General features: G+C 34.2%; 1 protein-coding gene across 3 annotated transcripts; it reads right to left on the reverse strand.

The window, feature by feature from the left end:
* Positions 1-6,961: 6,961 nt before the first annotated feature.
* Positions 6,962-13,864, reverse strand: LOC145004312 (uncharacterized). Of its 3 annotated transcripts, none has more exons than XM_078963201.1 (20): positions 13,651-13,864; positions 12,788-12,848; positions 12,560-12,670; positions 12,344-12,406; positions 12,187-12,257; positions 12,002-12,101; positions 11,833-11,903; positions 11,605-11,705; positions 11,407-11,510; positions 11,067-11,120; positions 10,939-10,994; positions 10,799-10,837; positions 10,549-10,693; positions 10,083-10,261; positions 9,566-9,633; positions 9,393-9,465; positions 9,255-9,316; positions 8,239-9,175; positions 7,741-8,031; positions 6,962-7,390 (listed from the first exon to the last, which is right to left on the reverse strand). In XM_078963201.1, the coding sequence occupies exons 1-20, from the start codon at positions 13,779-13,781 to the stop codon at positions 7,114-7,116; spliced, it is 2,994 nt and encodes a 997-aa protein (XP_078819327.1). In that variant the 5' UTR covers positions 13,782-13,864; the 3' UTR covers positions 6,962-7,113. The 3 variants fall into 3 exon arrangements, with proteins under 3 accessions (XP_078819327.1, XP_078819328.1, XP_078819329.1); XM_078963202.1 differs by having other exon boundaries at positions 13,683-13,826; XM_078963203.1 differs by lacking the exons at positions 12,560-12,670; positions 12,788-12,848; positions 13,651-13,864 and having other exon boundaries at positions 12,002-12,096.
* Between the last annotated feature and the right edge of the window lie 1,412 nt (positions 13,865-15,276).

Consider the following 15,276-nt stretch of genomic DNA (forward strand, 5'->3'; position numbering starts at 1 on the left):
ATCCTCTCTCTCTCTCTCTCTCTCTCTCTCTATATATATATATATATATATATATATATATATATATATATACCACAAACAAAACCCTAATTCTCTCATACAACTTCTGACTAGACCATTGGAGTCTCGTTCTAGGACCCCTTCTCGGACAATGACTACCGAAACTTTCTTTTCTGTGATCGAAGACATATCACAACATTTTGGAGTCATCCTAGCATGAAATCAGAGATACAAAAGCTTAAAACGACACTAGACAACCGCAATGATGGGAAAGGCCCCTGCAGCGTCCAACGCAAGGGGGGAATGAGCCCACTCAGATCAATGTTGTCACTCGATGGCACACTACCATCTGTCTTAGACAGAGCCACCACCCGCACGCTAGAAACACAGAAGTTAGGTCCAATAACAGGAACCACAACGGTAGCAATCGCCACCTTATGGTGACCGTTGCCCGTCACAACAGAGCAGCCGGTTACAACCGTAACCGCAACGTCTCAGTCAAAAGCGATTTAGTTGTCGTAACTGGCGGTTTTCCAGTCACAACCACCAACCCAGCTGTCACACCCCGAACCAGAATGGTTGAAATGTCTGGGGGCGGGTGACTTAATCTTGTAATATCATAACAATTGAATATGAATGAAACGTAGCAACCATCATCATACATAAAATATACCAACATGTATTGTTTACAACTTTAAATTTGTTCATGAAAATACATCCAAAATAACATAATGTATGATAATCCAAAAATACAACAAATTTCCAATGTCCATGGCTGAGAAACCTGCTTATTGTGTTCCTGAGAATACAAGTCATTTTGAAAAGCGTCAACATAGAATGTCGGTGAGTTCATATGTAACATCTTATTCTGGATCGCCCATGATTAGGTTTCATGGAATGCAACTCGGGCATGAGGAAGCCTCAGGGTTGCGATGATTTGCTAGAAGCATATGGATTCTCTTCACCTTTCCGTGGATATGAAGTTCATTAGAAACGGAGTTATATTGAGGTATCTATGGAAGTTTGAAGTTTTATCAATATAAGTCCCTTATTTGAGAAAGCTGGCAGCTGATTACGCTGGGCGTACGTGTAAGTACGCTTAGCGTACACATGTGCGTGACTTTTAAGCAGAGCCACCTAGTATGTCGGACGTACCAGAGGGTATGTTGGGCGTACTAGGCACATAGTGGAAACCCTAAATGAGGGGGTTTCCCTACATAAATAATAATATGGCCTCATTCATGGCCTTATTTCTTTACATTTGACTCACTATCAAATGTGTTGATACTTACTGAGATGTTTCATGTGAGCTTGTGTGACTTAGGATCCATACTCGAGGTAAGTTCGCCCAAAGTCACAAGAAACTTCATAAGGACCATCAATGATTGAATTTCAACAAAGATATCACTAATGAATATCTTTTAGTCACATTGTCTTCTTTGCAATTTAACCAACCGCAACATACTCTAAGTTTGCAAAAATCCACTACGGTGTAATACTTGGTACTCTTCCAAGCTAAAACTTCACCATTCAGAGAAGCATGAAATATGACTGTAAACGGAATCGTCTCTATCAGTATGGAACTTAGCATCAATGTAACTCTTACCATGATCTTTTCTATACTATCAAGATCATCTCTTCTGTCCTCCAAGGACACTTAAGAATGTTCTTGATCTTGATTCATTGATTCTCACCAAATTGATCTAATCCAACTTGTCATGCACAAGGCATACAAGTCATCAGATTTGGTACATGTTATGACATATATGATTGATCCCATAGTAGAAGCATGTGGGACACGACTCATAATCTCTAGTAGAGCTAGGACATTAGCATTCCTCAATGCCATGCCATCCTAAACTCCTTTTTGAGTTCTGCATGTCAATTTTCCTCAACATTCCATGTACTTTGGCTTAATCTAATGAATCACTTTGATCTATCTCCATAGATCCTTATTATGTGTGTGTTTTGTATCTCCCATGTATATCATAGCGAAACAATTCTCATACCAAGTCAATCTTTTACACTTGCTAAGTTAGAGTATAGTTTCTTATGAATCACACATTGTCTATGTACAATACAAGGATAACTACAATGCTCCCACTAGTACTGACATATATATGGTTTATCTGTGTTTCTCAAAATTCAAACTCCTTGAAGTTTCTCATTGAAACAAAGATTTCAATTACTCCCACTAGCTTTGACATATATATGGCTTATCTTTATTTCTCGAAATTCAAACTCTTTGAACTTTCTCATTGAAATAATGATCCATCTTATGAGATGCTTATTTTGGTCCATAAATGAACTTGTTAAGCTTACATATCCTTCAAAACCTATCTTGGTTTAATTATGTGTTTGTTCCTATCCATGTTTTCTCTACTTGAAGATCTGCTTACACCTAAGGGCTAAGGTCAAGTGTTTGATCTACCAAATTACAACATACATGGATTGAATCTCGCTTTCCATTTCCTCCTTCTATGTTGTAGCCTTTAGGGCCTACCATAGCTTCCGATTGTTGGTATACTCTGATTGCTATCTACTAGTGACTCACATACCTTAGCAATATCTATTATATAACTAGTATATGATCCCATATTACCAGATCTATAAGGAAAAATGGAAATATGTCAGTTTCCTTAACAACTCTTTCAACTCCAAATTGAATGATATCTCCAACTTTAGGCTCTTCGTTGGTTGACTCTTGAATCTTATCAAGAGCAATGTGGCTCCCACTAGCCCTTTGGAGATCAGCTCCCTTTCTCGGAAGACTGACCTTCGAGCAACATACACATTGTTCTCATAAGGATTGTTAAAAAGTTATCCAAAATGCTTGATGGGTTCTCTAACGAGATAAAACATATCTATTCAAATTGCTAGATTGTGGAGAGCTTCATGACGAGCGTAAGCCTCATAATCGTAGACCTCCATATATGGCAGTGAGGATAGAGTCCTACTTCACATATCATAGAGTGTTTCAAGAACATACTTAGTTGGAACAAGACCAAAGTACTTTTCATAACATTATTAATGGTACAATCCATGAATTTTTAGTATGCATAATGCGACTCATCTAGTACAAAATCAATGAATGATTTGTTTCTCTATCCAACTAACACTTCCTGGTGGTAGTGTTTTGGGCGGAGACAAATCATGAAACTCTTTTCACAATTACTTAGATGATCGATAAAGTTTGGAGTGAGATTCTCACTATGAGTGTCTCATCCTACTGCCTAATTGATTCTTAACTTCGCTTTATGAGAGCTTTAAACACCTAAAAGGTTCCAGACTCACATTCATATGAAGTTGGTCTCACCATGTATCATGGTTGATCTGAACGGTCCATTAGTGTCAACTAATTCCAACAGATACTCACATCACCCATTGACGTATTCATCATCTATCTTGATAAACAAGATTTGCATTTATCATAAGACTCGAGGCCAAATGATATCCAAAATCCGATCCAAGTGGATATCCAAAACTAACATTTTCTAAAATTAGGGTTTTCTAAACACTAATTAGGGTTTCTAACCCAAGTATATGCCAATTAGTCAAACGGTTAGGCTTTTAGGTCAATTAGGTCTTCATTAGGTCGAGCCCTACCCACTCCCACCTCGGGCGGTGGTGGTCGACGGCAATACACAACCACCACCATATGGTAGTTGGTGGTGGCGAAGCAGTGGCAATAGGCAGCAGCCACCACCTCACGGTGGTGGCAGTGGGTTTTCGGCCAAAAATACACATATTCCACACCACAAATACCGAAAACAACCAATACACTCAAACATATGCACATTCAGCCACCTCTTAGGCGGCAAGCGTCACCGGAAAAAAGCAAACAACGGCCCCCATAGCCACCGACGACGGCAGTGACGATTCCGACGTCACACCGAAAAAAGAACAAGATAGAGAGAGAGAGAGAATGATGGGTTGCAAGTGGACTTACCGTGCATTTTCGGTGGCTCACAACTTGCACAACAAGGACACAACGGGGTTTTTACTGGTCCTCGACGGTTCTCCGGCAGCAGACGTTGTGATGGTGACCTTCAACGGCATTGCAGCGGCGACAGTCAGACTTTGCTTGCAGGCGGCGCTGAGAAGGCTTCCAAGAATGGTGGTGGCGGCTGAACTCATCTAGGTTTAGGGTTTACTGCAAGGTGGTGACGGGTATAAGCCCTGTCCATTTTAAAACGTTTGCATATTTATAAGTCTAGTCCCTCCCAGTAGGATCCTTTCAACTTAAACCCAAAACTTACCCTTTAGCCTTTGCTTCCATAAAAGCTTTTCAACTTTAATCCAATATTTACCATTCAGCCCATCTCTTCAAGATTTTATTTCAATTTAAATCTTGAATTTACCAAACAACCCTTAACCTCCAAAATTCTTTACAAACTAATCCGAGAATTACATTTTAACCCCTAAACTCTCAATTATGACTCTTTAACCCCCAAAACCAAATGTCTTGCTAAATTACTCCGCATTTAGGGCTACTATTCATTTATTAATCTTTATCTATTTATTTATTTAATAAACGGGATGTTACAATGTCCTTTCTACCTTTTGACTACCATCTCCTCTTTGACTTTGATATTCCTCTACTAATACCTCCTTATTTATACTTTTCTTCTCCTTTCGTTGGTACTCATCATACTATAGGAGTACTCCCGTACATTCTTCCTTTGTATATCCTCATGGAGGATCGAGATTTTATCGATTATTTCCTACACATTGAATAGACATGTGTGGTATATCATATAATAAGATCAAGGCTTCACACATATCATAAATGTCTTTGAAAGCGAGTTTCGTTGTGCCAAATGAACTTCTCAATAATGTGACTATTCCTGAACAACTCTGAGGAAGCGAAGATAATAACAACATGTGTAATTTATTTTAATCTAATATCAACATGTATTAGTTATTATTATTATTATTTATTTGAACTCGCTCACATGATGTGTCTCGTAGCCACTTTTTTTCATCTTTGTATTCACCAAATATTTTATCAAGAAAACCTTGTTTGTTGGCTTCTTATACATGTTACATGACATCTTAATCAATATATATATATATATATATATATATATATATATATATATATATATATATATATATATATATATATATATTGTTTTCTCGTTGATAATGTTGTAAGCAACATTTTTTGCCAACGATAACAAGGAAATTCTAAGGGTTTGCCAATCTAATGTATCCTAATCCTCCTTCTTCATGTCTTCAGGTTTCTTCAACTCAAGGGTAGATGTAATTTTTTATGATGACCTTCAATTTTTCTACTTAATCTTCCTAACTTCATCCATAACTCTGACATGACTCTGATACTAGTTGTTAGGATTAAGAACAATTCGAAAAATAAAAGACCAATAATAATAAAGATGATTATGCTAAGAAGGTTAAGAAAAACATAATTAGATTTAATATGGTTCACTTGATTATACAAATCAAGGTACACATACAACCTAACTAAATAGGTTATTTATTGATTTCAATATTCTATACAAGATAATGTATTTATTGTACTTATCACTTCCGGCTCAGAATCACTTGATCACATTCTCACCTTAAGTTTACAATAAATGAGAGGTATTTAGAGCAAATTGCATAAAAGACACTAAGTTTACACAATATTTCGATTTTGACAATGTATTTTATGTTTTCTCAATTAAGTCACAAAGTTTACAATTTTGTTGCAAATTTAACCAATTAACCGGTTTGCTTCGGTTGTTTCATGTTTCTCACTTGCTCACTTGGCGAAAATTTGACGTGACTTCTATATATGATCCTAGTTGGCAAGCATTTTGGTTAAATTGAACCCTTATGTAGATTTGTACTCACTTTACCCAATTTCTTATATATTTTTTTTCTTCTTTCAGAGAATCACAATTTTGTGTAATGGATTCCTAAGATCGCTCAAGAAGTTCATCATCCTAAAGTGGTGTAAGTAATACCAAAAATGTTGGCCATAGTAACATCTCCTAAAGGAAACGTTCCTTGTCTTGCTTAAACCACACTAGATGATGAACCAGTTACGTGACCTTAGGAAGTCATTAGACAAAATTGTGATGTTCGGAGAGAATAAAAGAAAAAACAAGGGAAAGTGATTACAAATCTACGTAACTATTCAATTTAACCCAAATGTTTGCAAAACTATGATCATATGTGGGAGTCACAATAGATATTTCCTAGTCACCAAGTGAGAAACAGGAAACATGCGAAACAAACCGGACAATTGGTTAAATTTGCAACAAAAATGTAAACTTAGTGATTTAATTGAGAAAAAATAAAGCACCTTGTAAAAATCAAAAGTTTGTGTAAACTTTAAGCCTTTTATGAAGTTTGTCTATATATTTATAATGTCATTGACCTAAAACTATAGGTTAGAACAATAGGCTTATGACAAGATGGTATACAGGTAAACTTGTTCTCTAAGGTTGGAAAGTAAACACTAAAGCTCTATAATAAAACTACTTCGTTGTCACTTTAGACCAATGCTTTTAGGAACACTACAATAAAGATTGCTTCAGAACCTCTAATCGTAATTGCGCTTCTCCCTTGAAATAAAAATTCGCTTCTCCCAATAACTCCAACCTTCGTTGAGACCAAACTCATATTGTGCCCTAGACGAAACTGAGAATGCGCTCTAGGCCGGAACAAAACCTATGTTCTTCGCAAAGCTTCTCCCCCGGCCAAAGTTGCACCGACTTCATCTTTGTTTTTTATGTCAGAGTCCATATTTCAGCAGTTGGAGCCAATGAAACCAAAGAATGCATTCCAACCTGCCTTAATTGACCCTTGATTTTTTTTCAACGTTACTTCATCTTTGTTGTTTATGTTAGACCTGTTCTTGAGTTTCTTCATTACCTTGTTACTTGATCTAAGCTCAATTACTAGTACTTTTATAAGTGATTCGATGACATATCCATCAAACAAACCATACACATAAATAATTGGTAACGGTATTTTTATAAAATCATGGTGGATTTGTGCATATAGTTTCATGTGTTTGTAATAAATTGAGGTTTTTGAAGACACAGTTATCAACATGATAAATATGAAGCACTTACATAGCAATATTACAAACAACTAAAAATATCACGTGCTCATCTTTTTGCAAGTGTAATCGAAAATAATCTGCAAGATGCTTCTTGTGTGTTGCTCCTTTGGTAGCTTTAGTAAACGGGCCACTTTTGTATACCCGATATGTTGCCTCATGAAAGATTCGGGCTTTAAGTCGGGCTTTATTTTCTTATTCGGCATTTTGGGTTGTGTAAGGGCCCATTGCATAGCCCATATTGCTAAAGGCCGCATGTATGTCATAGATCTATACTGCCCATCAGTATTCCAAGCTTCTGGGGTTTGAAAAGAGTAGCTTCAAAAAAGAAACGAGTAGAAGTGAGATTCAAAAGAACGATTTAACAAATAAATTCAAGAAAAAAACTCTCATTAAGTTCTAACTTGCAAAATATAATCCTACTTATGACTAACCGATACAACTTGCTGATTTGGTCAAGACTATCGACTAATTAGTAAATATTTAATTATTTATTCAAATTAGATAGTAGTTATCTTTATTAAAAATCCAGGTATCTATTAGTCTCTTTTAATTTAGGATATTAAAGTGTTCTTTGGATTTGAATAACATTGATTTAATAAAGAAACGAAAGTAGAATGTTAAAATGAACAAATAAATGAAATCACGTTGCTATTAAGTAGACTTACCCAAATCCCTCTTCGGACCAAGCGGTCTCATACACTCCACTTGCAGTGTGGAAAGCAGTGTCAATCATGTCTTCATGAATCATCCCCGCAGCAACTCCATAAGTAACCCCCGTCCAAATTTCCCTCGATTCGGTACATGACATATCGGGTTCACCAGTGGGTAGCATCCCATTAATAGCTCCACGTTTCCCATTCTTCACTTTCAACACATTGAAATTGTAAACCTTCTCCAATGCACTTTTCGCCTTTTCTTCATCAACAATCGGAGAAAGCCCGCATGCTCTAGTATACCTACCAAAATTCACAATCCATTGAAGGTTGTGTGTGATACTCCACAACTAGCTGATAAACTAGCTTATTTTTCGAGCTTTTCAAATTGTTATTTTTGGTAAGCCTTGATAAGTAAAATTTTCCAAGCTAGCTTTTTAGATATTTTGTCAAAGATAGCCTAAATGTTTTAAATGCTTTATAATAAAGGTAGTTCAAATTTAAACATACCATTGTCCCGCTAACTGATCAGCTTGAATGGACGAACTTGTCCTCCCTTTACTATCATCATAGTTAAAATAAGAACCATTCCACAACTTAGCATACACACTCCTTGCTTTTAAAAACTTGGCCCAAAAATACTCTTCACACCCCTTATCACCAACTACACCCGCCATAGCAGACGCCGCCTGTAACGCCGCCACCCACAGCCCACCGCAATACGCGCTGACACCCGAAACCGACCACGTGTCATACGTCTGATCGGGAAACCCTTCGTTTTCAACCATCCCATCTCCATCCTTATCAAATTGCTCCATGTACGCCATTGCAATATAAACTGAAGGCCAAACAGCTTTCGCAAAATTCTTATCTCCGGTAGCCACCACGTCTCTGTAAGCTTGGAGGACGAATTTAGGGTTTAGATCTTTCCATTGGTCTGTATTGTAGATGTTATAGAAGTTAACATCGAACCAAGGATCGATCATTCCGATATCATGAGGGACAGCACCTAGGGCTTTTTTCGGGACCGATGCCCCGTCGGATAAAATATCCATTTTACGGGGATCATGCATCATGACGGCGGATGCGAAGTCGCGTTGGAGGCTGAGTTCGAGTTTGGGGAAAAGCATGATTAGGGCGAATGATGCGTAGAAATGGACGTCGTATGTGTTACACATGTGGTATTCAATTCCTTCGTAATATAGAAATTGACCGATGTTTTCTTCTCCTTCTTGTAGAAGATTTGTACCGAATGCTGAGATTTTTGATGTGGGGTTGTGGATTTCTTCAAGTACTGACGTCATTCTTTCAAGAACGTTAACAGCAGTGTCGTGTTGATGATGAGTTGTATTAGTATCACCGTTACTTTGAGAGTCCATGTTAGATCTATCAATTGAGAATTGTCTTCCATTAATGGTTGATAAGTTGTGTACAGGAGGTAGTCCGTCTGAAAAAGAAAACAATGATTATGAACATAAACTTGAGCTGGTTTCATTTGATAAAAAAAATAAAAAGATTAGGGTTACCTGTCCAAATTGTGCCCCCTGAGTTGAGATAATATAATTCATTGAAAAGAGTGATTGGGTACCTGAAGAAAGGCAATAGGATTAGAGATTAGTAAGTAAGGGCAGTGAAAAGAAAGAAAATTAGAGGTTCTGGATTACCATTCAGGAAGCCTCTTGTCTTCAAGGATAGGCTGTTGCCATGCTTCTATCTGGGCCTCCCAATTACCATGTTCTAAAAAATTTCATACAAAATGAATAACTGAAATTGTTAATAATATATAAAAACAACTTTCTTGAAACAGCAATGTACTTTAAAATACTAAAATAGATACCAAGAATAGCATCATGTGCGATTTTTTCAGCAGCATCCCCATGACTACCATAAAATTTGGTGTAACGCCTGTCACAAAACATCACTTGTAAGAATCATGCTAGTTTTCATATAACGCTAAAATGCAAGAAATAGCAATGTACTTTCATTTGTTTGTTTATTAAAGCATTAGCATCCTACTTTGATTTTTTGTACTACAACATATTTTCAATTCTTTTTATTAAGGCATTGTATTTTGAACTATCTACCTACCTATAGTATTCCACTTCCAGTATTATTCTTATTAGGACATTGCACTTTAAAAAATCTACAAAATTATAGCTGTGAAAACTGCATTGTATTTGGTTGAGATTGTGATAATTTGGCTGATTTTCAAAGTAGGGTCATGTAATAGGACGAAATGAAAGTAGGATGCTATAAATATAATAACAAAGATATGAAAGTATGTTGCTATTTCTTGAATTTAGCCCTTTTGATATATAATAAAGTTTGAGAAAAGAAAAGGTTTGGTGAGTCACCTATGGTAAGTCCTGGTTGGAAAGACAAGTTCCGGGCAGTCCCACGCCAATGAGAAGGTGACAGTACGCACAACCTGAGATGGTATGGTCACAGAAGCTGCAATAGCCGCACCTATACACGACTTTGCTTCTGAAACCATTGGTAGTTGAGACGAATCAAGGTCATCAAATGAACCATTCTGAATCATAAAAATTAAGGCTAAATGTAAGAAATGGCAATCTACTTTCATTATCACCTACTACAACATTGAACTTTGAAAAAACTATCCCACTATAGCAATTTCATTCGTATAATTGGTCAGATTTTTCAAAGTACAATGTCTTAATTAGACAAAAATTGAAAGTACAATGCTATAATTTGGCAGATGCCTTCATAAGAATAAAACTGAAAGTACAGTAGATGAAAGTAGGATGTTGTAAAAAAAATTAAATGAAATTAGGTTGCTATTTCTTGTATATAACCAACCTTTTTAATTTCATTCCACATGTCTTTTGCTGTGAAACCCTTGGACTTTCCAGATGTTATGAAGGAAGGGCACTCTGAAACGTGAACATGGTTTGTTTCTTGTGCTGCAATAGCAAAGGTTACAGGGGGTTGCCCATCTGCAGTCCTGTAATTAAAATAAATGAAAGTATTTTGCTAATTCTTGCATATGGCACAAATGGAACAACACATTTTATTAATGAATTAATAAATCAAGGATACAAGAATTTACGAGTGATGTAGGAGTACTCCATGAACGCCATCTTTTACCCTGGTAACAATATTTTTTAAATTTATTACAAAGTATATAATTAATAATCCTGAAACCCAATATGGATGTACAATCTGAGGTTATCATGTAAACATCCTTACGCCATTTTTGAATTGGAATGATGACCGGATAATCCAGAGGAACCACCAACAGAATTCTGAAATAAATGAGAATATCAACTTTTACTTATTTTGTTTTTTCTGAAATACCCTAAATGATGAAAACTTACCTCCCATGTAAATAGCAAAGTGACATCTGCATCTGTGTTTCCAGTGTTTGACAGCTAAACAAGATTAAAGCCAATGATAAAGATCAATGTTATCTAAATAGAAGCTTTTTAATGTATGTTATGTTATACGGGACATGATAGGAGGGCATTCGTGTCTTTTGTACATAGGAGAGATTGAGAGTGACTCGCTGTGACATCATGTTTCACTTTTTGGATGGGACAAAAATTACAACATTTGTCCCATTGACATCAGTCTCAGTAATGTCAGACTAAAAGCAGTACAGGTTGTGTCACTCATGTCATGTCATATGTCAATGGGGTTTAAGAGACATAATCATACTGTGTAAGTAAATACTGCTACAGGAAGGCTGCTTTCTTTATAATTATGAGGGATAATAGGGGAAATCTGACGACAAACTATTTTGAGGTCCGGATCAGGTTCACCTACATAACAGAAAAAGGGTCGGTCAATGATGACGCAAAAAAAGTCAAACTTAGACCAGTAGTCAACCTTGGGAATTAAAAAGATGAGAATTACCATCATAAACTGTCCAAGCCCTTGGGTATAATCCATGGTATGTAGATTTCTCTCCACTGAAATTCCAGTCCCAAGATCCAATACCAACATCTAAACTATCTCTGTTAATTCACATTATCTTCAGTTTCATTTTCATTAATAGTTCTTTCAGTTTCAACTTTCTATCAAATATTACTTTTTTTTCTTGTAGGGAATTGTTTTAAAAAAGTTTAATAGAAAGTTTCTTACTTCAGCATTTCTGGGTTTGGTGGGCAGAGGACAGTCGAATACTTCTTTCCATTTGGTCGTGACACAAACATCTGCACAATGTCAAAAAGTAAATTAGAGAACTATAATTTAGGAATATTATTACAGTGATGAATATCTGATAAAAATAACTAAATAAGAAAAAACTTACAGAAAATTGATTTGCTAAAACTGGTTTTTCTTCACATGTTTTAGGAAAGAGTTGCCAACGCAAAAACTCACCTTTATATGTCCTTCCAATGCTACCTGCACTGCCAGATGTGTTTTTACAAATAAAATGACCAAAAGAAAAAGTTGTGATTATCAATTTATCATATAAATGTTTATTCAGCTTACCCAATACCACCTAAAGGAACACCATTACAAGAAGAATAGCAGTGTTTCTTGAAAGGGTTAAAGTTAGTTCCCTAAAACAATATAGTAATCTAAGTTGCTGAGTTGTCATGATTAAAATGCTTATCAAAGAAATATTGATATAAATTAAAAGAACTACATTTCCATTTCCATTTGCAGCATCTTCTCGTATCCAACGCCATAACCGATATAAAAATGGAGCCTATGCAAAGGAAGCAAACAATTAAAAAAGCTGATATGTAAACAAATTACATCACTTGATATATATATATATATATATATATATATATATATATATATATATATATATATATATATATATATATATATATATATATATATATAACATACATACCATATGGATTACTTCTTTGAACTTTAAACCAAACTCTGAAAGGGGAATTTCCTTAGTGTTTAGTTTCCTCTTCCATGTAAGAGATGCAGGTTTTGCTGGATCAATCTTACCCTAGAGAGTGACTTCTTTTTAATTAAAAAGATCACAATAAATTTTAGGAATAAACAGAAACAAGAGAGGCCTGAAAATGAATAAAATATCAGAATAGAAGCATTATTATCCATGTACCTTGATAATACTAGCATCAGAAGCTTCTCTATCAGCATCATAGTTATTTGCTGTCATTTCCCTGAAAATAAAACATAGATAAAAAGATCAACTATAATTTCCAAAAACTCAGCAAATATGTGTAGCATTAGATCCTGCGTTAATTTCATTTTGATGTAATATAGTCGTACCTTTTTAATTAATTAATCTAGTGATCAATCTTTCTCAAAAATAAAAGGTGTTTGAATTTTATTGTAATCCATTGGAGTCCACAACGTAACTGATTAATACAGTGATTAACCTTTCTCTAGCATCAAAAAAGTTTTTGTTGATATTGAGTTAAAATCAAAATCCATACAAGTCCACAGTAATCGTTTGCAGAATCTTTTCATCTTAACAAGTTGTAACAACTTATACCGATTGCTTCAACAATCATAGCATGTTTATATCAGAAACCATTGATGCTAACAATCAAGCACACACGCCACCTGCATTTTTTTACCAATTCCATTGCTACAAACTTAAATTCAACAAAATGCGAAGTCAAAGGCTTTCCATAATCAATATGAAGATTCAGATACCACGGAATTTAAGTAATAAAGCAAAAAATCTGCTTGAAAACCTATCTTCCTAAAAAAAGTACAATCATACAGTTATACTAGGATCGACGATCATAACATATTTCGGCCAATCAATGACAATTTTTACGCAGAAAAAACTTAAACTCTACGTCCAATGCGGAAACAAAAAAACAGATGCAGAGTTCTTTACGATAGCTAACAAAGTTCAGTTTAGGTAAAACAAGCATATATTCGGTAAAGCAAATTTATCAGCAATTAATCAACTAAGAATTCCTCATTCAAACGTAAGTGAAAGAATTAAACCGCAACCAAATCCAGTGATGAATTTCACGAACCCTAGGGAAGTTTTGAAGAAATGATTCAGTAAAAGATTCCGTAGCGATTGATGTAGAGAACTGCTCTAGTAAAATGATGCAGCTGCCTACGATTATCATGAACTGATAATAAGAATAGTAAAATGATGCAGCTGCCTACGATTATAAAATTAATTTAACGCATAGTTGTTGAACATTTTTAGTGAATTCCAATACTTTCGCTGGACTATATATTCATCAATCTACAACTTTGGTCTTAAAGTTTTATTCGTTACATTTTCTACCCAATTTCAAAACTATGTTGTTGCACCTAATGGCGTTTTGTCTTCTTTCTCAAACTGGGAAACTCTGTAGCATCTTCAAATGTTAAGTTGTAATGAAAGCATTTAGGTTCCATTAATATATAATTTAGAGTAAATAAGAGTCTTGGTCCCTATGGCCATCCAATTTTAATAGTTTTAGTCCTTCTATTGGGATTTTAACTGTTGATCCTTACTAGAATCTTTACATGGTCTAATTTTAAAAAACACATTTTTTTCACACAAGATCTACCCTAATAAATAAAAATGTTATTATCACTTGTCATTCTTTTATTTATTTGGCCACATGTCATTTTATCATAATTTTAAAATATGTTTATTTTCCACTTGTCAATTACTTCATTATTCATTTCCACTATATAATTAATTTAGTTTCCATAAATTAAATTTCAAATTTTAAATTTCAAATTTCAATTTCAAATAAATTTACACTTTAAATATTTGTATTTAACATTTTATTATAATAAATCGTTTAATACACGGGTCTAACAATTAAACACATAACTTTAATTAATTTATTTTTTGCATGTTTTTATTTTTTTATTTTATAATTTTCACTTATTTCATGTTTCAAATTCAAATAAACTTTTCATTTAATCGCTCCTGTTTAACATTATGTTTTAATTAACCCGTACAATATACGGGTTTCACAACTAGTTATATTATAATGAAAAACACACTTTTTTGTTGTATTGGGATTTAGGATAGAAGCTAAAAACATTTCCAATAAGATATTAATTTATTGTTTTTACTACTATTAAATTAACCATATATATATATATATATATATATATATATATATATATATATATATATATATATATATATATATATATATATATATATATATATATATATATATATATATATATATATATATATATATATATATATCCTCTTTAATCCTATTTCCTTTTTACGTCCTTAATAATTATATTCTAATTTTAAATATTTTTTATTTCTATAACTAATTAAATATTTTTATTATAGTTTTTCATTTATAAAACGTTACTATATTAATATAATATTAATATATAATGATAATATTTATTTTAAATGTAACACCGTAAATTTCAAGACAAAATTTTCATTTAAAATAATCATTTTACTCTTAGAAACACTTGTTTAAAATCTTATTCATAGTCGATTTACAAAACATAACTCCATTTTCACTTGCATAGAAAACCAGGATCCTCCAAAATATGACTCTTTCTCTGGTGTGTACAATCAAGCCGGTGCCGTCCCGTGATACTGAAAGAAACCTGAAAAACATCAAACAAAACACTGTAAGCACG

This window comes from Lactuca saligna, chromosome 7 (assembly GCF_052625555.1).
Source record: "Lactuca saligna cultivar CGN05327 chromosome 7, ASM5262555v1, whole genome shotgun sequence".
Taxonomy (NCBI): Eukaryota; Viridiplantae; Streptophyta; class Magnoliopsida; order Asterales; family Asteraceae; genus Lactuca; species Lactuca saligna.